Below are 22044 nucleotides of genomic sequence, written 5' to 3' on the forward strand. Positions count from 1 at the left end.
ACCCAGCTGGGGGCTCATAGTGACTAGTGACTAGTGAGAGTGATACGGGGGCTTGGTGGGAGAGCTCTACTGACACCCCTAGGCTGGTTTGGTGTCATTAGCATTAGCAGCACAGCCAGCGTTGTTCTCGGTTTAACCTCCCTCTCTCAACTGCTGTACTGAATGGCTATTCTGTCCTGGAAATGCCAGCTAAGCCCCCAGTCTGTGCTCTAAGCAGGAGCTCTTAATGCTCTCTTCCAACACACACACCTCCCTCTTTCTCTCCCTCTCTCTCTCTCTTTCTGCCACGCTCCCACGGTTGGGGGAACAAGGCTCAACCGGTGGTGGTGGGAGAAGCGGGACTGGAGTGTTTAGTGCTGTCGTCACTGCTCTTGATTGTTTGACCCTGGGAGAAAGTTCTGCCACAGGGGGAAATATGTGTCTGAAACCGAGGGGCTGGAACAGACAGAATAGGAGAGGGATACCACGAGCGTGAGAGCCTCGGCTCAGGCTTTGACCATTCAGCTACCGGACGCCAGTGAGTATGGTGTGAGCCTACATGTAAATAAATGAGTGTAAGTTAGTATGTGTCGAAGAAAATATGTGCATGTGTGTGTATGAGTGTATGTAGGAATGTGGGTGAAACCTCCTGACATATTTTCACATCATTGCGACATCACATCACCTTGAGTCACATGTGCATTAAAGGTCTCCGACCTCCATTTCCGTCTATCTAATTGGTGATAATTGCAAACAATAACCGTTAGTCTAGGGAACATAATATTCCAACTGAATTAACATCTGGTGTGTGTGACCAAAAATATCATCATGGATTAACCTTCTGTTATGCTATGACTCAACCTGGGTATTCATTTGTGGATGTCTATCATCAATGTATTACGAATTACAATTTGTACAATATGTTACGAATATGCCACGTTACCAATTCCAATTTGCTGTGGCTAATGTCAGCTAGGTGGCTAGCGTTAGGTAGGAGGTTGACGTTAGCTAGGCTAGGGCTTAGGGTTAGGGGTTAAGGATAGGGTTAGGGATAGGGTTAAGGATAGAGTTAACGATAGGTTTAGGAGTTGGTTAAATGGTTAAGTTTAGGGAATGTTCGAAGCGGGCCCTAATGGCTCAGTAATTGCTGTGTTCAGTAATCAAAAGCACTTTGATGAGTTTAGTTAATTGTGATGGGTGCAGGGCATGAAAGGAGTTCAGATAGCTTTTCAGAAAGAAACAAACTGGGCAACGTAGGTCTATTCAGCAAGAGCTCAATTTCCAGCAACAGACAAAGGCAGACTGGGTGAGGCCGCTGTCACACAGTGCACAGAGGTACTTAAAATAACTACCGTTGTGCTTTAATATATTGCCGCCCTTTCACGATTCACTATTGCTTTTAAAATATGTTGAAATTTAGAAGAAAAAAAATACATTGAAATCGATATTTTTCACACTGAAGTCAGGACTTAATCAATCAGATTTCAAATGAATTTGTTTGGGGGCAGGTGATTCTCATTTTCCTGGTAATTTCTCAACAGCGGTAAGTTGCCTACATTGTGAAAACAGCCAATCAACCAGTTTTGAAAGGAGAAAACAGAATATTCTGCTCCATTGCACTTCATTGTAAAGTGCAAGGGAACCAATAGTTTGATGAAAGCTCCTCTACAACTTCTGCATCCCTCCGTTAAAACTACCTATTAATTGTATTATTATAGTGAAGCAGATTGATCCAGACACAAATGGGTGACATAGGCACAAAAGGGGGAAACACACACTTACGTCTACATCTGCCAGGGGCAGGTGTGTCAAGTCGGGCTGGATAGGATATAGAATAATATTCCATATGTAATCCTCTGTTATCTGCCCGCGTGACAGAGACTGACTTCCTGTTGCGAAGGTATTTCAATCAGATTAAAGACGGTATTAATCCAGAGACAGACTGACTCCACTCCTAATAACCAGTAGACACACACAGCATTATCCACAGCCTTACCAGCTGCGTTATCAGTCTCTACTCTTTTTAATAGATGTTCTATTGTGCAATACATTTCTTGGAACAGTTCCTTTTTTGTATCATTTCATTTTCATATACATAAACATATACATATACATATACATATACATATACATATACATATACATATACATATACATATACATATACATATACATATACATATACATATACATATACATATACATATACATATACATGTGAGGGCCATGAACCCAATCAATATTATATATGGAGTGTGTAGAGCATTAACACCTGCTCTTTCCATGACATAGACTGACCAGGTGAATCCAGGTGAAAGCTATTATCCCGTATTGATGTCACTTGCTAAATCCACTTCAATCAATGTAGATGAAGCGGAGGAGACGGGTTAAAGAAGGATTTTTATGCCTGGAGACAGCTGAGACATGGATTGTGTATGTGTGCCTTCTAGAGGTTGAATGGGAAAGACAAAAGATTTAAGCGCCTTTGAACAGGGTATAGTAGTAGGTGCCAGGCGCACCGGTTTGGGTCAAGAACTGCAATCGCTGCTGGGGTTTTCACGCTCAACAGTTTCCCACGTGTATCAAGAATGGTCCACCACCCATTGGACATCCAGCCAACTTAACAACTCTGGGAAGCAACTCAATATTAGGAAGGTGTTCTTAATGTGTTGTCCAACATATCCACGGTGCCGGCGTTAATTCCAATTTGTCACATTGAGACAATTATATTTTATCCGCATCAAATCAGCAGTTATAATCTTAATTGCTACGTCTGTAAAAGTAATCACATTCATCATAAGGTACTACCTGTACTGAACCACACTATTGTATTGAACACCAAGTAATCATGGGGACTTCCATGAAATTTCAACTGAAAAAGTGAGACAAAAAAACGGTACATTGTGTATTTCTGTTACTAAACAAGCATAGTATCACTGAGCATGCATGATCTCATGTAAAGGAAACGTTGGGCATCCCATCGTGATGTACCTGTACGTCACCTCATGATTCTCTTGCGCTATTAGGTTAGAGAAGTCAGACGAGACCTTCCAAACACACGACTCAGACACATAGCCTAATTCTCACACTGAACATTAGAAATACACTGAGCAGCGTGTGCATTTTTACACTCAAGCCACAGGTGGCATCTAAACAAACTGTCATTTAAACAACAAATAGCAAACAGTAAAATATATTAGAGTAAGATTCTGACAGTTGGCCTCCCAAGTGGCGCAGTGGTCTAAGGCACTGCATCGCAGTGCTAGAGGCGTCACTAGAGACCCGGGTTTGTTCCCGGGCCGTATCACACCAGGCCGTGATCGGGAGTCCCATAGGTCGGAGCACAATTGGCCCAGCATCATCCGGGTCAGACGAGGGTTTGGCTGGGGGCTTTACTTGACTGATTGCGCTCTAGCGACCACCTGTGGCCAGCCGGGTGCCTGCAGGTTGACCTCAGTCGTCAGTTGAACAATGTTTCCACCGACACATTGGTGCGGCTGACTTCCGGGTTCAGCGGGTGGGTGTTAAGGAGCCCGGTTTGGCGGGTCATGTTTCTGAGGATGCATGACTCGACCGTCACCTCCCGAGCCCTTAGTGGAGTTGCAGCGATGAGACAAGATCGAAATTGTGGAGAAAGAATAATCATTGATGCTATGACAGTAAAGTTTTGAGAGCAGTAAAGGTGTGTGACCAATCCAGGTTCTGACTGCTGAGAGCAGGAAGGAGGGTGACTGACACTCAGTGGACACTCATAGGCAGAGCAATCTGATAAATGGACCTAGCAACAAATGACTAGCCTGGGTGCCAGTCTGTTTCTGCTCTCATGTCAACTCCCTATGGAAATGTCATGGCAAACATGTTTAGCATGACATGGAGGGGAATAGCTAAATAGACTGGTACACAGGCTAACAATTGACTAGCACTGGCCCCAGGCTAATCAAACTGCAGTCATTTAATGTGATCAACAACATAAAACAAAACAAACATGAAAGGATTACTTAGTCATAATGAATTACGGTAAATAACACAAGTTGCCTTGTATTGGCCTAAAAAACGTCAGAGAAAGGAAAATATTGAGGATTTAAAAGTTGATTATACGAGGAGCCAAAAAAAGCTTTCAGACACTGAGAACACTAAATAGACAATGAGGTGGGGTTTAACAAGAGAGGCCGCAGTGAAAGTCATGTTACCCGGGCTGGTTACCGTAACTGCCTTGGCAGAAGGCTGTTAGGAGTGACTAAAGAGGGACTAAATAGTTTTAGCAGTGGTTCTCAATCAGGGGTACTGGCCTATCCACAGGTGGATAGGCCTAGTGGCCTATCCACAGGTGGTACTTGAGAAGACTCATAAGACCCTAGTCCTACTGGTAAAATGCACGGGGGGCTACTTCAGGGGTATAGTATTAGAAGGAGGACTAGCAGTGAATGCCAGGAGGTAAACAAAGGGGAAACGGTTGTAAACTAGTGCTGGACTGACTGTACTTCATATTGGAAAACAAACCATCTTAATCACTAATGTTTTTTGGGGATCCTGGTTACATAAATGCTGTCAATAATAATTTGCATATAATACAGAATTTAACATCCGGCCTCTGCTGGATTAAGTTATAAAAATGTAACCCCGCTATTTTGCTGCTGGTTTCTGTGGGTTCCAGGTGTGGCTGAGAGACTGGAGGCTCAGGAGGCTCGAGGAAGATGTTGACCCCATGGGGGCTGTTCCTCTGCCAGCTGGTAATAAACACGTCCTACCATGTCATCAAAGGTAGGCCAGAGTTCAATCAAACTCTCACTGTGGGGAATAGCGGTCTTGCTTCTCAAGTTGCCTCAACATGAAACTGCAAATACTGTGTGACCACTGGTATCATATTATGGTTTTAGTAATTAACCACGTAAACCAAAACTACAATGCCACCTGGCCTAATAAAGAGAACAATGCTACTTATGGTTGAACCGCTCATGAACAATAAGTCATTGACATTTCATTTAAGTAATTTAATTGAGAGCCATTGGACCCCAAATCTGTGTCTGTTGATTGACAGCCAGCCTCTGCCTGGGTGGGTCGGACATCTTTGCAACGGTGAGCGAGAACAGCCCCGTAGGAGAGTTCATAGCGAACCTCAGCATCATCGGGGACCCTACAGGAGTCAATAGCATCCGCTTGTGCCTCACTGGAGAGAACGCCAATTGGTTCTACCTTGAAGGGAAAACCATCAGGCTAAACTCATCCGTTTTAAGAGTCCTGGATCGAGAGGTAATAAGACATCACGCTGTTGCTGTCCTTCTGTTTGAATTCTTATACCAGAAAACCAGTTATGTGTTTTGATTGAATAGGACACATTAATATCTTTGACAGTTCATACTTAACAAGTCTAATTAAATTGCTTTTTCTCTCCAAGCGCCAGGGATCTGTATTGATGGCAGCATTAACATGTTATGAAGATGACATAATACAGGTAAGGCATCTCAATTACTCCATTATCTCAACTAGGCCTACAGCATGTTATTCCCAACCTTTACATTTAGAATGTGAACCGACTCAAAATGAAGGAGAGGAGATACCTACACTGAGTTTCTGAAAATACTGTTTTCTTTCTCTAGAGTGAATACAGGGTCATAGTTGAGATCCTGAATGAAAACGACAACAAACCAAAGTTCTTTGAGAAGACTATACAACCACGTTACATAAGTGAGGTAAAGATACATCTCTAGATCACACTTTGATCATATAGATAATCTTGTGTTTCAGATGCATAATGACAGGTCTTCTGTATTTCATCAATCCTCAGCTCACTGCAGTCAACTCTGTAGTCTTCACCGTCAAGGCCATCGATGCTGATGGAGACACAATCACCTACATCATCGACAGAGCCTTGGTATGAAAAATGGCACTGACAGATAGGGCTGCCGTGCTTCTATCTCTTAAGAAACTTTGCAGTATTTTGTTTTTTTTATGTGTTATTTCGTATATTATTAGCCCCCCTCCAAAAAATGGTGTTACTACATACAGCCGGGAATAACTTTTGGATATCAGAGCAGCAGTAACTCACCAGCATTACGACTAGGAATATGACTTTCCCAACTCGGATCCTTTGTTCGTACCCCCCAGGACAATTGAACTGATTCCAGAGGCTGATCCAAAACACCGCCGGTGGAGGAAAGGTACTCGGAGTGGACTTCTAGTCCGACTCAGGAGGCCTGCACACCACCCACCACTTCCGAGTATATTACTCGCTAATGTTCAGTCTCTGGATAATAAAGTTGATGAGCTCAGGGCGAGGATTTCCTTCCAGAGAGACATCAAGGACTGTAACATACTCTGTTTCATGGAAACATCGGGATATACTGTCTGAGTCCATACAGCCAGTTGGGTTCTCAGTTCATTGCGTAGACAGGAATACATATTATTTCCGGGAAGAAGAAGGTCGGGGGTGTATGTTTCATGATTAACTACTCATGGTGTAATTGAGCTAGCATACAGAAACTCGAGTACTTTTGTTCACCCGACTTAGAATGCCTCACAATCAAATGCCGACCGTATTACCCCACAAGAGAATCCTCTTCGGTTATAGTCACAGCCGTGTATATTCCCCTCAAGCCGACATCACGACAGCCCTCAAAGAACTTCACTGGACTTTATGCAAACTGGAAACCACATATCCTGAGGCCACATTTATTGTAGCTGGGGACTTTAACAAATCAAATTTGAGGAAAATGCTACCGAAGATCTATCAACACATCGAGTGTAGTATTCGCGCTGCTAAAACACTTGACCACTGCTACTACAACTTCCGGGATGCCTACAAGCCACCCCCCCCGCACCCCCTACGGCAAACCTGATCATGACTCCATTTTGCTCCTCCCTTCCTATATGCAGAAACTCAAACAGGAAGTACCCGTGCTAAGGACTATTCACCGCTGGTCTGACCAATCGAAATCCAAGCTTCAAGATTATTTTGATCACACGGACTGGGATATGTTCCGGGTAGCCTCCGAGCCTATGAATTATACATTAACCAGAAACCGTGGATAGATGGCAGCATTCGCACAAAACTGAAAGTGCGAACCATCGCATTTAACCATGGCAAGGTGACTGGGAATATGGCTGAATATAAACAATGTAGTTATCTCCTCCATTAGACAATCAAACAGGCAAAACATCTGTTACGTTCTGACCTTTATTTCCTTTGTTTTGTCATTATTTAGTATGGTCAGGGCGTGAGTTGGGGTGGGCAGTCTATGTTTGTTTTTCTATGATTTGGGGATTTCTATGTTTCGGCCTAGTATGGTTCTCAATCAGAGGCAGGTGTCATTAGTTGTCTCTGATTGAGAATCATACTAGGTAGCCTGGGTTTCACTGTGTGTTTGTGGGTGTTTGTTTCCGTGTCTGTGTTTTTCCCACCACACGGTACTGTTTTGGGTTTCGTTCATTTCACGTTTATTGTTTTTGTATTCAGTTGTTCATGTGTACTATTTCTTATTAAAAGAACCATGGACACTTACCACGCCTCATATTGGTCCTCCGATCCTTCTCGCCTCTCCTCTTCGGAAGAAGAGGAGGAAATCCCTTACAATGTCAGTATAGAGACAAAGTAGAGTCGCAATTCAATGGCTCAGACACGAGACGTATGTGGCAGGATCTACAGACAATCACAGACTACAAAGGGAAAACCAGCCCCGTCATGGATACGGACGTCTTGCTTCCGGACAAGCTAAACACCTTCTTCACCCGCTTTGAGGAAAACACAATTCCACCGACGTGGCCCGCTACCAAGGACTGTGGGCTCTCCTTCTCCGTGGCCGATGTGAGTAAGACATTTAAGCGTGTTAACCTTCGCATGGCTGCCGTGCCCAGACGGCATCCCTAGCCGCGTCCTCAGAGCATGCACAGACCGGCTGGCTGGGGTGTTTACGGATATATTCAATCTCTCCCTATCCCAGTCTGCTGTTTCCCATGCTCCAAAATGTCAACCATTGTTCCTGTACCCAAGAAAGCAAAGGTAACTGAACTAAATTACTATCGCCCCGTAGTACTCACTTCTGTCATCATGAAGTGTTTGCGAGACTAGTCAAGGATCATATCACCTCTACCTTACCTGGCACCTTAGAACCACTTCAATTTGCATACCACCCCAATAGATCCACAGACGATGCAATCGCCATCACACTGCACACTGCCCTTTCCCATCTGGACAAGAGGAATATCTATGTAAGAATGCTGTTCATTGACTATACTGTAGCTCAGCATTCAACACCATAGTACCCTCCAAGCTCATCATTAAGCTCGAGGCCCTGGGTCTGAACCCCGCCCTCTGAAATTGGGTCCTGGACTTCCTGACGGGCCAGCCTCTGGTGATGAATGTAGGAAACAACACCTCCACTTCGCTGATCCTCAACACTGGGGCCCCACAAGGGTGCATTCTGAGCCCACTCCTGTACTTCCTGTTCACCCATGACTGCGTGGCCACGCACGCCTCCAGCTCAATCATCAAGTTTGCAGATGACACAGCAGAAGTAGGACTGATTACCAACAATAGCGAGACAACCTACAGGGAGGAGGTGAGGGCCCTGGGAGTGTGGTGCCAGGAAAATAACCTCTCACCCAACATCATCAAAACAAAGGAGCTGATCGTGAACTTCAGGAAACAGCAGAGGGAGCACCCCCCTATCCACATCAACAGGACCTCTGCGTACACATCACTGACATGAAATGGTCCACCCACATAGACAGTGTGGTGAAGAAGGCGCAACAGCGCCACTTCAACCTTAAGAGGCTGAAGAAATTTGATTTGGCACCTAAAACCCTCACAAACTTTTACAGATGAACAATTGAGAGCATCCTGTTGGGCTGTATCACCCCTTGGTACGGCAACTGCACCGACCGCAACCGGGGGGCACTCCAAAAGGTGGGCGGTCTGCCCAACGCATCACCGGGGGCAAACTACCTGCCCTCCAGGACACCTACAGCACCCGATGTCACAAGAAGGCCCAACAACACCATCAAGGACAACAAACACCCGAGTCACTGCCTGTTCACCCCGCTATCATCCAGAAGGCGAGGTCAGTAAAGGTGCATCCAAGCTGGGATCGAGAGACTGAAAAACAGCTTCTATCTCAAGGCCATCAGACTGTTAAATAGCCATAACTAGCACATTAGAGGCTGCTGCCCTATATACATAGACTTGAAATTACTGGCCACTTTAACAATGGAACACTAGTCACTTTAATAATGTTTACATATTTTCATTACTTATCTCATATGTATATACTGTATTCTATCCTATTCTACTGTAACTTAGTCTATGCTGCTCTGACATTGCTCGCCCAAGTATTTATATATTCTTAATTCCATTCCTTTACTTTAGATTTGTGTGTATTGTTGTGAAATTGTTAGATATTACTTGTTATATATTACTGCACTGTTGGAGATAGAAACACAAGCATTTCGCTACACCAGCAATAACATCTGCTAAATACGTGTATGGGACAAATACATTTGATTTGACAGTACCATGAGCTTGAACTTACAGAGAATCATTATGGGACCGTGTGTGACAGAATTTAGAGAGTATGAAGAGTTAATTGACAGCAGTCAAACTGTATTTTTACCAATAAAACTCCTCACTCTCTAGTAGGCACTTCACCACAGTGTTGAATCCTGTTGTCATGTTCCTGTTTATTTCAAACAACAACCCAATATATCCACAACCCAACATCTACTCAAATGAAATCTATTTTAAATGCTCCTGTACTTCCTAACCTTGCTGATTACACCTCTGTGTCAATCGCTCGGTAGACCATCTGTGCACTAAATTAATGAGAATTCATTTCCATGTTTCCTCTCATCCCAGCCTGATGCCAGCTATTTCAGGATAGACCTACCCAACAGTGGTAAAGTGATCCTGGACAAGCCATTGGACTATGAGACCAAAACCCAGCTGCAGCTAGTCATCTACGCTGTGGTAAGACCTGCTACTTATCAGACCTGGGTTCGAATAGTATGTGTTTTCTTTCAAATACTTTGAGCATCTGATTGAGCCTGTCTGAGGTTCCAGACGGATGGGGTTGCACTTCTTGGACTATTTAAGTGAGCTCATTGAGTCAGACATGCTCAATCAAGCACAGCTGAAAAAAAAAAAAGAAAACAAATACCATTTGAACCCATTTCTGCTACTAATCCCCTTTTTCATTAATCAACAAGAACACATTGAGGTCAGGGGCCAATAATTCTGAAAGCCAGAGGCTATAACTGTGTACTCCCTGCCTAGTCATATAATTGAAAATGATAATCTGAAAATATGTAATCTATTACTATGCCACTGCCTGACTAGACGTGTATTATAATCTACTCAACTATTTATGAGTAAAGCCATCCTCAAATACTCTGTGGAGAGCAACCGATCATAAATAGTTACACTGCAAAGCACATTTCATCTTGCAGGCAGCATCATTCTCTAACCTTAAATCTCAAATGCTGTGGAAGGACATGGCTGGGCTGAATGCTGGTCTCCGGACCATGTCTTTGTCTTCTCTTACAGAAAAACACATGGATTTCATGTGACCACGTGATTTTGTGTGATCTCATGTGATCAAATGTAATTTCATGTGAAGTTAATGTAATAACATGCGACAACATAAAACCACATGTGACAACATGTGAGCACATGGGAGAACATTATCTCATGTGAAACAAATGTGGAATAAATGTGACAACATGGGGATGAAACATTTCTACATGCAATACCATGACACTACACATTTAGTGACTGTATTTTCTTGACTGTATTTTCAACAAGGTTGGGATTTAATTTTAAGTCCAAAGTGTAGCAATACAGTCGAAATCGGTTACTGACACAGACATTGTGGCATAGCAGGAAGATCGGAATGCTGTTAAAATCCCAGGTAAGACATGTTGAATAATAATGACTGTATAAATAAACATACACAATGTAGCATTGTTTGTTAAAGTGTGTCAAATATGTAAGTTGAAAACACCATGTTAAAAGTGCTGTGTGTATCACGACTCTGGTTGTGGCCCAGATGCAGAAACAGTAGGCGGATGGTTAGATTCTCCAAATATTTATTATAACAAAGGGGCAGGCAAAGGGCAGGTCGAGGGCAGGCAGAGGATCGTAAATCCAAGTCAGAGTCAATCAGGGACAGAACGGCAGGCAGGCTCAGGGTCAGAACAGACAGAAAGGTCAGCACCGTGTAGAATAGAAAACAAAAACTTGAGAACAGGAGAAACATGCTGGTAAGACCTGACAAGACGAACTGGCAACGGACAAACAGAAAACGCAGGTATAAATACACAGGGGATAATGAGTCAAAAATAGGAGACACCTGGTGGGGGGTGGGTGGAGATAAGCACAAGACAGGTGAACAGATCAGGGTGACAGAGGGTGTATCATAATGAGTCATTATTGTTCGCAGGGCATCCATGACCTGTGAAATCTCATGTGAACATTTGAATCCACATGTGAAAGGTTATGTGATCGCGTGAACATTCACATGAGAAACTTCATGTGAAATGTCATCACGTGAAGTGTTCCGAAAACACATGGTTTCACGTGATTTCACATGTGCAAAACATGTAAAGATGTGAAATGTGAAATTGTGATTTTCCACATGTGAAATCAATGTGGTTTTTCCGTAAGGGTTTGCTCTCAGTCTTGCTAGGTGGAAGAGTTTCCCATTATATTGGGTATCATTACTGAAGCTTAAGTAAAAAATAATAATAAATATCTACTCCAGGAAACCAACACCAAGGAGTGGTACAACACTTCCGCCTCTCTGACTGTGCACGTGAAGGACGGGGACGACCAGTACCCTCAGTTCCTACCGTGCACACCCATCTCCCAGGACAACAAACACACGGTTGTCTGCACCAATCCCGTCTACACAGTCAACATCACAGAAAAGGACCAGGTCATGACTGCTGCTTAGTTCTTTCATTGTAGAATTTGAATGATATGGATGTGCATACTGCATACACTATTGATTATTTTGTTTTAAATTAACCCTTAATATATTAACCAGGAAAGACACTTGAAGTTAGAAATCTCTTTTACGAGGGCAACCTAGCAGGAGTCAAGATCTGACAATTGATTGATTGAACAATCCATGTGGATTCTAAGATGCAGTAATTCTCTGGTTTCAGGACATGTTACTGAATTTCTCTCCTGGTCCAATTCATGCCGAAGATGGAGACAGAAGCCTTGATACGCCTTTGCTCTACTCCATTCTCTCAGGTGTGGGCCTACCTAATAGTGTCTGCTTAATCCATAGTCGCCAATAGGCATTTTCAAGGCCCATTGAGAGGCCAGTAGACTGTTCTGACATTTATTTTTTGAAAGGATTGCATTGAAGCCTGACACTTGACAGAAGTGAACTCATGTGGTCATTCTGTGTGACATCCCGGTGGCCTGTGTATTTACCTGTAACACATGTGCATCAGGTGCTGACAAAAACAGGTTTCGGATTGACAACCGAACAGCAGAGATCACATTGACTAGACGGGTGGAAAACAGACACCTGACACCTACATTCCGACTACGCATCATGGTAAGAAAATCTTGAATGAAACAACGATAAAAGCACTAGTATCAGTAGCAAATAAGACAATAAGCGCCGTACTAAGAGCCTTTTAAAATCTAATTTGGTAAGCAAATAGACCTGAAATGGGATCTTACTGGACTGTTTGACATTGAAAACACAATCAATCATGTACAGGCATCTCAGCTGAATGACCCAAAGAAGTACAGTGTGGCGACAGCGCTGGTCCGGGTGCTAGCAGAGAACCGGTTCCCTCCCCTCTTCAACAGAACCACGTACAAGGGCTTCATCGTCGAGAACTCCAGTCCTGCCACGCTAGTCTCCACCTATGGGAACGAGGTGCTTCTCATCCTAGCCATAGACCAGGACTTTGTAGATGTAAGCGATGGGATAATGTGTGTGTCTGACTACATTTAGTTAGTTTCAAGGGATAATAAACAAAAGTATTTTCATCCCATCTTGGTTCCTGGTACATCATCTCTCGGTTTAACTTCCCTCCATTTACAGGGGGTGAATCCAAAAATGCATTACTCTCTCCCGCCCACATCAGCCACAACTGCACTGTACCACATCACCCAGGAAGGGGTCATCATCGCTAAGACCGACCGCCTACGACCCTTCGAGAGGCACTTCCTAGAGGTACGATCATAGTCAGACAAATATATACTGAACAAAAATATCAAATATAAAACGCAATATGCAATTACAGTTACAGTTCATATGATGAAATCAGTCAATTGAAATAAATTAATTTGGCCCTAATCTATTTATTTCACATGACTGGCTGTTTTTATTTTATTTTTAATGTTATTTATTTTATTTCACCTTTATTTAACCAGGTGGGCTAGTTGAGAACAAGTTCTCATTTGCAACTGCGACCTGGCCAAGATAAAGCATAGCAGTGTGAACAGACAACACAGAGTTACACATGGAGTAAACAATTAACAAGTCAATAACACAGTAGAAAAAAAGGGGAGTCTATATACATTGTGTGCAAAAGGCATGAGGAGGTAGGTGAATAATTGTTGATTGGGGCCTGTGGAATGTTGTCCCACTCCTCTTCAATGGCTCTGCAAAGTTGCTGGATATTGGCAGGAACTGGAATTCGCTGTCGTACACACTTCAATACAGAGCATTCCAAACTTGCTCAATGGGTGACGTGTCTGGTGAGTATACAGGCCATGGAAGAACTGGGACATTTTCAGCTTCCAGGAATTGTGTACAGATTCTTGCGACATGGGGCCGTGCATTACCATGCTGAAACACAAGGTGATGGTGGTGGATGAATGACACGACTATGGGCTTCAAGATCTCGTCACAATATCTCTTTGCATTGAAATTGGCATCAATAAAATGCAATCGTGTTCGTTGTCCATAGCATATGCCTGCCCATTGCATAATAAATCATATAATATAATCATAAATAAACATTCGATTCTCTGGCAACAGCTCTGGTGGACATTCCTGCAGTCAGCATGCCTTTTGCACACTCAAAACTTGAGACATCTGTAGCATTGTGTTGTGTGACAAAACTGCACATTTTAGAGTGGCCTTTTATTGTCCCCAGCACAAAATGCACCTGTGTAATGATCATGCTGTTTAATAATCTTCTTGATATGCCAGACCTGACAGGTGGATGGGTTATCTTGGCAAAGGTAAAATGCTCACTAAGAGGGATAAACAAATTTGTGCAATAAGCTTTTTGTGCATTTGGAACATTTCTGGGATATTCTTTTTCAGAAACATGGGCCCAACACTTTACATGCTGCGTCTATATATTTTTTCAATGTAAAAACCTGGATTTGTTAAACAGGGACGGTTGGTTTTACTAGTCGTCCCTGGCTAACTGTATAGCTAGGTTAGGCCAATAAGTGTCCCAGTAGTAATACAACTGTAGGTAACACACACATTGAAATTAGCTTAATTTAACATTAGGGTTACAAATACACATAGAAGCCTTTTTTTGTCTCTAATCTACAGCTCTCTGTAATATATTTATTTATCCTATAGGTGGTCGCTATGGATGAGGAATCAGGTGAGGTTGCTAAAGCCTCAGTCGACATAGAGCTGCTACAAAGAGGCCAGCCAGGTAAGTACTGAGCAGGACTGACACGTCAAAGGGGAAGGGGAATACAGGAACCCCACATACAGACCACACCCACACACACAGTATCAGCTCTTTGATAGGTAGGGAAAGTCACAATGACAGTAGTGTGCACACACAACATATGGAGCTGATCAACACTGAATGTCAATAAAGAACAATACTATTTTCTTACAGTGTAGCTCTCTAAATGTCAATAAAGAACAATATTATTTTCTTACAGTGTAGCTCTCTAAATGTCAATAAAGAACAACACTATTTTCTTACAGTGTAGCTCTCTAAATGTCAATAAAGAACAATACTATTTTCTTACAGTGTAGCTCTCTAAATGTCAATAAAGAACAATACTATTTTCTTACAGTGTAGCTCTCTAAATGTCAATAAAGAACAATACTATTTTCTTACAATGTAGCTCTCTAAATGTCAATAAAGAACAATACTATTTTCTTACAGTGTAGCTCTTTAAATGTCAATAAAGAACAATACTATTTTCTTACAGTGTAGCTCTCTAAATGTCAATAAAGAACAATACTATTTTCTTACAGTGTAGCTCTCTAAATGTCAATAAAGAACAATACTATTTTCTTACAGTGTAGCTCTCTAAATGTCAATAAAGAACAATATTATTTTCTTACAGTCTAGCTCTCTAAATGTCAATAAAGAACAATATTATTTTCTTACAGTGTAGCTCTCTAAATGTCAATAAAGAACAATACTATTTTCTTACAGTGTAGCTCTCTAAATGTCAATAAAGAACAATATTATTTTCTTACAGTGTAGCTCTCTAAATGTCAATAAAGAACAATACTATTTTCTTACAGTGTAGCTCTCTAAATGTCAATAAAGAACAATATTATTTTCTTACAGTGTAGCTCTCTAAATGTCAATAAAGAACAATACTATTTTCTTACAGTGTAGCTCTCTAAATGTCAATAAAGAACAATATTATTTTCTTACAGTGTAGCTCTCTAAATGTCAATAAAGAACAATACTATTTTCTTACAGTGTAGCTCTCTAAATGTCAATAAAGAACAATACTATTTTCTTAAAGTGTAGCTCTCTAAATGTCAATAAAGAACAATACTATTTTCTTACAGTGTAGCTCTCTAAATGTCAATAAAGAACAATACTATTTTCTTACAGTGTAGCTCTCTAAATGTCAATAAAGAACAATACTATTTTCTTACAGTGTAGCTCTCTAAATGTCAATAAAGAACAATACTATTTTCTTACAGTGTAGCTCTCTAAATGTCAATAAAGAACAATACTATTTTCTTACAGTGTAGCTCTCTAAATGTCAATAAAGAACAATACTATTTTCTTACAGTGTAGCTCTCTAAATGTCAATAAAGAACAATATTATTTTCTTACAGTGTAGCTCTCTAAATGTCAATAAAGAACAATATTATTTTCTTACAGTGTAGCTCTCTAAATGTCAATAAAGAACAATACTATTTTCTTACAGTGTAGCCTGTAGATGCAGGAAAGACATCAATTGAACTCGACCAAAACAATGGAAATGCCATGGCAACTATACTCGCGCGTCCCCCATCAAAAGCAGTCTACAGTTAGGCTATGGTATTTCCCGCAATTTTGGGATGAAAATCTGGGATTAAAAGTGCTTGTATGGATGTCAACCCCAATACATGTTCATGTCATTGTCACCATCCAACCCCATTACACTTAAAAACGGCATCAAGAATCACCACAGATTTCAACATGCCTAGCTATGCTACCAGCTCACATGAATGGCAGTTAACAGAAATATTTTCTAACCCCGAAATTGACTATATCTAAATGTTATGCATGAAAAACAGCCAAACTGTTTAGTACCACATTGTGGGCCTGTTAGAACACAAAAATCACGATGGATTTTTACAAACATCCACTAAAATGAGTTTCTGGGATGTACGCTAAAAGACGGCGTCCTTGTTCTTTCTCCCCACGGTCTGCATTCCAAATGATTGACACTCTTGATAAAGATGAGCAAAAACTACTGTATAAAATATATAATTGGAAAACGGAGCTACAGTATATTGTATATTCCCCCCAAAATGGGAAATTATATTATTTTATACTAATACAATTGCTCAGAGAAAGAGATTTTGTTTAACAAGTCATATAATATGTATATACATTTTAAGCTAGGGGTCAAAATGATTGATACCCTGTTTTCAATGCCTTACCTTGCGAGGATAACGGCACAGAGCCTTTCTAAAATGTCCTTTATATCCTTCCTATGCGCTTATGGGATTGCCCTCCTCAATTCAAACCACATGTTTTCAATGTGTTTTAAGTCCGGAGACTAAGATGGTCATTGCAAAATGCAAAATGTTGATTTTGTGGCCACTTAACTATTTATATGTGGCTTTTAATGTGTGGTTGGTCTAGTCATTAAATATTTGAGACCTTGTGATCTCCCAGTTCACCCCCCCACCCCCCATCCCCCACCCTTCAATGCACGGTCAATCATGCCACTCCAGGCAACATGAATACAATACGATGGACATCAAGCTGCTCAAATTTCCCAGAATGTATTTTCTCCCCATTCAAAGAAGTGTAGACTGACTGACTGCTTACAAACCAGACACAGACTTTCTCTTCATCTGGGCGTCAGGCACAACGTTTGGATGAATGAGTAGGACTCCGCAGGGCTATGAGCACGAGCCGGTGCAAAGTGAAGATAATGGACCAGTTGTGCGGGCAGTTGGACTTCATACTCTAAACTGTCTCTCCTATCCCTCCATCCTTTCCTCCATAGTTCCACGGACACCCTTCGGAGAAGAGCGGTTGTTCAGAGACATGGATGTGAGGATGGCTGGCGGTATCATGGGTGGGATGCTGCTGCTGTTAGTGGTCATCCTGTTCCTGATGATCCGATGGGCCAAGAGGAGACGGAGACGGGACCCGGCCAGACGAGGGGCTGTCATCCTGGGGAAGCACCCCAATGTGGTAAGGGCTGCTCCATGTACACATAACACACACTGTATCCACACACATGACTCTCACACACACACAGGGGCAACTAAAGCACGCACACAAGTGAAATAAATATATTGATCCAGGTGTTGAAATATTGAATGACCATTTTCTGGCCAGTTGCAACTGAAGGAATGGCCAGGAATGGCAAAGACACAAAGTATAAGCATGCAACAACATGTAAACCCACTGAGTATTACAGTCAAACACAATTTGCTTATACAACCCTAATCTGAGCTAAATGTGTCATTAACCAGGTTTTCATCCAAACTTTTGAAGTTTTTTTTTTTAAAGCTGTTGGTGAACTTTCCAAATTTCGACAAAACAAAATACGCTACATAAAGTGGGATCTTTTTGTGTCGTCAAATTAATTATGCGAGAAATACTGGAGGAAACACCTTTATGGGCAAATATTGATACAATAACCATGAAATTGAAGTAAACTTGGAGTCACGCGATGATTTACTGTGTGGTCCTCCCACTACGACTCGGGAAGCTATGCAGTTTGTTAGACTACTGATGAAATGAATGATAATGAACTTCACAGTGTGGTGAAAGTGCACGGTGATCTTAATGCTCCACTCCAATAAATATCAAAGGGTCTGATTCTGGTGACATGATGATCGATGCTTGACTGCCATTTGACAAGTAAAAATATCCTCACTTCTTATCTATAATAATCTCATCACGTAGACGAGCCTACCCGCACTGTATCCGAGAGCTGTTGGCTAGAACGCACGTGCCAATACCATAGTAGGCACATTTGCTATTTAACACAACAGTATTTGTCAAAAAACTACATCTGATATTTATCCACAACTGTTATGCAGGTGAATGAGGACCCAAAAGCGACTTGGCGAAAACAGAGTCTTTAATCCAGTAAAGTAAAAATACAATCAAATAAAACAATTTCCACTCGTAATGACGAGAACCGACTGGAGACTTGATCTTGAACTGCAGGTTGCCTCGGGAAGGCACTTGAACGTAGCAGACTCAGACACCTGCTCACCACGCAGCATCTGAGGGAAACACGACACGACAGGGTGATACATAGACACAGCACGGTGAACAATAGACAAGGATCCGACAAGGACAGAAGTGGAAAACAAGGGGAGAAATAGGGACTCTAATCAGAAGACAAAATAGGGAACAGGTGTAAAAAGACTAAATGAGTGAGTTAGGAGAATGAGGAACAGCTGGGAGCAGGAACGGAACGATAGAGAGAGGAGAGAGAGGGAGGGGGAGAGAGGGATAGAAAAAGGAACGAACCTAATAAGACCAGCAGGGGGAAACGAACAGAAGGGAAAGCATAATGACAAGACAATATATGACAAAACATGACAGTACCCCCACTCACCGAGCGCCTCCTGGCGCTCTCGAGGAGGAACACTGGCGGCAACGGAGGAAATCATAGATCACAAACGGTCCAGCACGTCCCGAGAAAGAACCCAACTCCTCTCCTCAGGACCGTAACGGAAAACGATAAAAAGGGAAACTAGGGTACTACTCTAAAAAAAAAAATGAGACACGGGTAGAGAACTGAAAGCTTAAGAGCAAACAGAACCAAACAGGCCAGGAGAGTAACAACTAGGGACAGACTGAGACACAGCAAGGGCAGGAACAAGAACAGGAGAGATGCGATGGCAGGGAACAGACTGAGACCCAGCAAGACCAGGAGCAGAAGCAGAAAAAAATTACCAGACTTCTTCTGCGCGCAGTCTGAACACGCAGCCACGAAACGGCGCGTGTCACGCTCCTGAGTAGGCCACCAAAACCGCTGGCGAATAGAAGCAAGCGTACCCCGAACGCCGGGATGGCCAGCTAACTTGGCAGTGAGCCCACTGAAGAACAGCCAGACGAGTAGAAACAGGAACGAAAAGAAGGTTACTAGGACAAGCGCGCGGCGACGCAGTGTGCGTGAGTGCTTGCTTAACCTGTCTCTCAATTCCCCAGACAGTCAACCCGACAACACGCCCAACAGGAAGGATCCCCCTCGGGATCGGTAGAAGCCACAGAAGAACTAAAGAGACGGGATAAAGCATGAGGCTTGGTGTTCTTAGTACCCGGGCAATAAGAAATAACGAACTCGAAACGAGCGAAAAACAACGCCCAACGAGCATGACGCGCATTCAGTCGTTTGGCATAACGGATGTACTCAAAATTCTTTTGGTCAGTCCAAACGACAAAAGGAACGGTCGCCCCTCCAACCACTGTCGCCATTTGCCTAGGGCTAAACGGATGGCGAGCAGTTCGCGGTTAGCCACATCATAGTTACGTTCCGACGGTGACAGGCGATGAGAAAAATACGCACAAGGGTGGACCCCATCGTCAGTATCGGAGCGCTGGGACAGAATGGCTCCCACGCCCACCCCCGACGCGTCAACCTCAACAATAAACGGTTTAGTGACGTCAGGTGCAACAAGGATAGGAGCGGATGCAAAACGCTTCTTGAAGAGAACAGGACAACAATCATACGACCGGTGAGGAGGAAGGGAGTTGGTTCTGGACCGACTGAAGACCGTGCGCAGACCATGATACTCCTCCGGCACTCCTGTCAAATCACCAGGTTCCTCCTGAGAAGAGGGGACAGAACAAACAGGAGAAATAGCAGACATTAAACACTTCACATGACAAGAAACGTTCCAGGAAAGGATAGAATTACTAGACCAATCAAAAGAAGGATTATGACACACTAGCCAGGGATGACCCAAAACAACAGGTGTAAAAGGTGAACAAAAAATCAAAAAAGAAATGGTCTCACTATGGTTACCAGATACAGTGAGGGTTAAAGGTAGTGTTTCACATAATATACTGGGGAGAGGACTACCATCCAAGGCAAACATGACCGTGGGCTCCCTAACTGTCTGAGAGGAATGTCATGTTCCCGCGCCCAGGCTTCGTCCATAAAACAGCCCTCTGCCCCAGAGTCTATTAATGCACTGCAGGAAGCTGCCGATCCGGTCCAGCGTAGATGGACCGGTAAAGTAGTACATGTACTTGACGGAGAGGACCGTCTAGTAGCGCTTATCAGTCGCCCTCCGCTTACTGATGAGCTCTGGCCTTTAACTGGACATGAAATGACAAAATGACCAGCGGAACCGCAATAGAGACAGAGGCGGTTGGTGATTCTCCGTTCCCTCTCCTTAGTCGAGATGCGAATACCCCCAGCTGCATGGGCTCAACACCTGAGTCAGTGGGGAAAGACGGTAGTGTCGGAGAGAGGGGAGACACAGTTAACGCGAGCTCTCTTCTATGAGCTCGGTGACGAAGATCTACCCGTCGTTCAATGCGAATAGCGAGTTCAATCAAAGAATCCACGCTGGATGGAACCTCCCGAGAGAGAATCTCATCCTTAACCTTAGCGTGGAGTCCCTCCAGAAAACGAGCGAGCAACGCCTGCTCGTTCCAGTTACTGGAGGCAGCAAGAGTGCGAAACTCTATAGAGTAATCCGTTATGGATCGATTACCTTGACATAGGGAAGACAGGGACCAGGAAGCTTCTTTCCCAAAAACTGAGCAATCAAAAACTCTTATCATCTCCTCTTTAAAGTTCAGATAATTGTTAGTACACTCAGCGCTTGCCTCCCAGATAGCTGTGCCCCACTGCCGAGCCCGACCAGTAAGGAGTGATATGACGTAGGCAATCCGAGCTCTCTCTCTGAGTATGTGTTGGGTTGGAGAGAGAACACTATATCACACTGGGTGAGAAAGGAGCGGCACTCAGTGGGCTGCCCAGAATAACATGGTGGGTTATTAACCCTAGGTTCCGGAGGCTCGGAAGACCCGGAAGTAGCTGGTGGCACGAGACGAAGACTCTGATACTGTCCTGAGAGGTCGGAGACCTGAGCGGCCAGGGTCTCAACGGCAAGCCGAGCAGCAGACAATTCCTGCTCGTGTCTGCCGAGCATCGCTCCCTGGAGCTCGAGAGTAGAGTAGAGAGAATCCATAGTCGCTGGGTCCATTCTTGGTTGGATCCTTCTGTTATGCAGGTGAATGAGGACCCAAAAGCGACTTGGCGAAAACAGAGTCTTTAATCCAGTAAAGTAAAAATACAATCAAATAAAACAATTTCCACTCGTAATGACGAGAACCGACTGGAGACTTGATCTTGAACTGCAGGTTGCCTCGGGAAGGCACTTGAACGTAGCAGACTCAGACACCTGCTCACCACGCAGCATCTGAGGGAAACACGACACGACAGGGCGATACATAGACACAGCACGGTGAACAATAGACAAGGATCCGACAAGGACAGAAGTGGAAAACAAGGGGAGAAATAGGGACTCTAATCAGAAGACAAAATAGGGAACAGGTGTAAAAAGACTAAATGAGTGAGTTAGGAGAATGAGGAACAGCTGGGAGCAGGAACGGAACGATAGAGAGAGGAGAGAGAGGGAGGGGGAGAGAGAGGGATAGAAAAAAGGAACGAAC

General features: G+C 43.1%; 1 protein-coding gene across 2 annotated transcripts in view; it reads left to right on the top strand.

The window, feature by feature from the left end:
• Positions 1–216: 216 nt before the first annotated feature.
• Positions 217–22044, top strand: part of LOC124013630 (cadherin-related family member 5-like) — a 28089-nt gene continuing 6261 nt past the window's right edge. The window contains exons 1-14 of one of the 2 annotated variants that reach the window (XM_046327970.1): positions 217–517; positions 4634–4740; positions 5018–5229; positions 5375–5431; positions 5577–5669; positions 5765–5851; positions 9827–9937; positions 11730–11903; positions 12136–12226; positions 12433–12539; positions 12708–12908; positions 13038–13169; positions 14541–14619; positions 17396–17586. In XM_046327970.1, coding sequence (XP_046183926.1) covers positions 4674–4740; positions 5018–5229; positions 5375–5431; positions 5577–5669; positions 5765–5851; positions 9827–9937; positions 11730–11903; positions 12136–12226; positions 12433–12539; positions 12708–12908; positions 13038–13169; positions 14541–14619; positions 17396–17586 — 1602 coding nt within the window. In that variant the 5' untranslated portion in view covers positions 217–517; positions 4634–4673. The remainder of the gene's footprint in view (positions 518–4633; positions 4741–5017; positions 5230–5374; positions 5432–5576; positions 5670–5764; positions 5852–9826; positions 9938–11729; positions 11904–12135; positions 12227–12432; positions 12540–12707; positions 12909–13037; positions 13170–14540; positions 14620–17395; positions 17587–22044) is intronic. The other variant, XM_046327971.1, reaches the window with a different exon arrangement.

Source organism: Oncorhynchus gorbuscha, linkage group LG25 (genome assembly GCF_021184085.1).
Source record: "Oncorhynchus gorbuscha isolate QuinsamMale2020 ecotype Even-year linkage group LG25, OgorEven_v1.0, whole genome shotgun sequence".
Classification (NCBI taxonomy): Eukaryota; Metazoa; Chordata; class Actinopteri; order Salmoniformes; family Salmonidae; genus Oncorhynchus; species Oncorhynchus gorbuscha.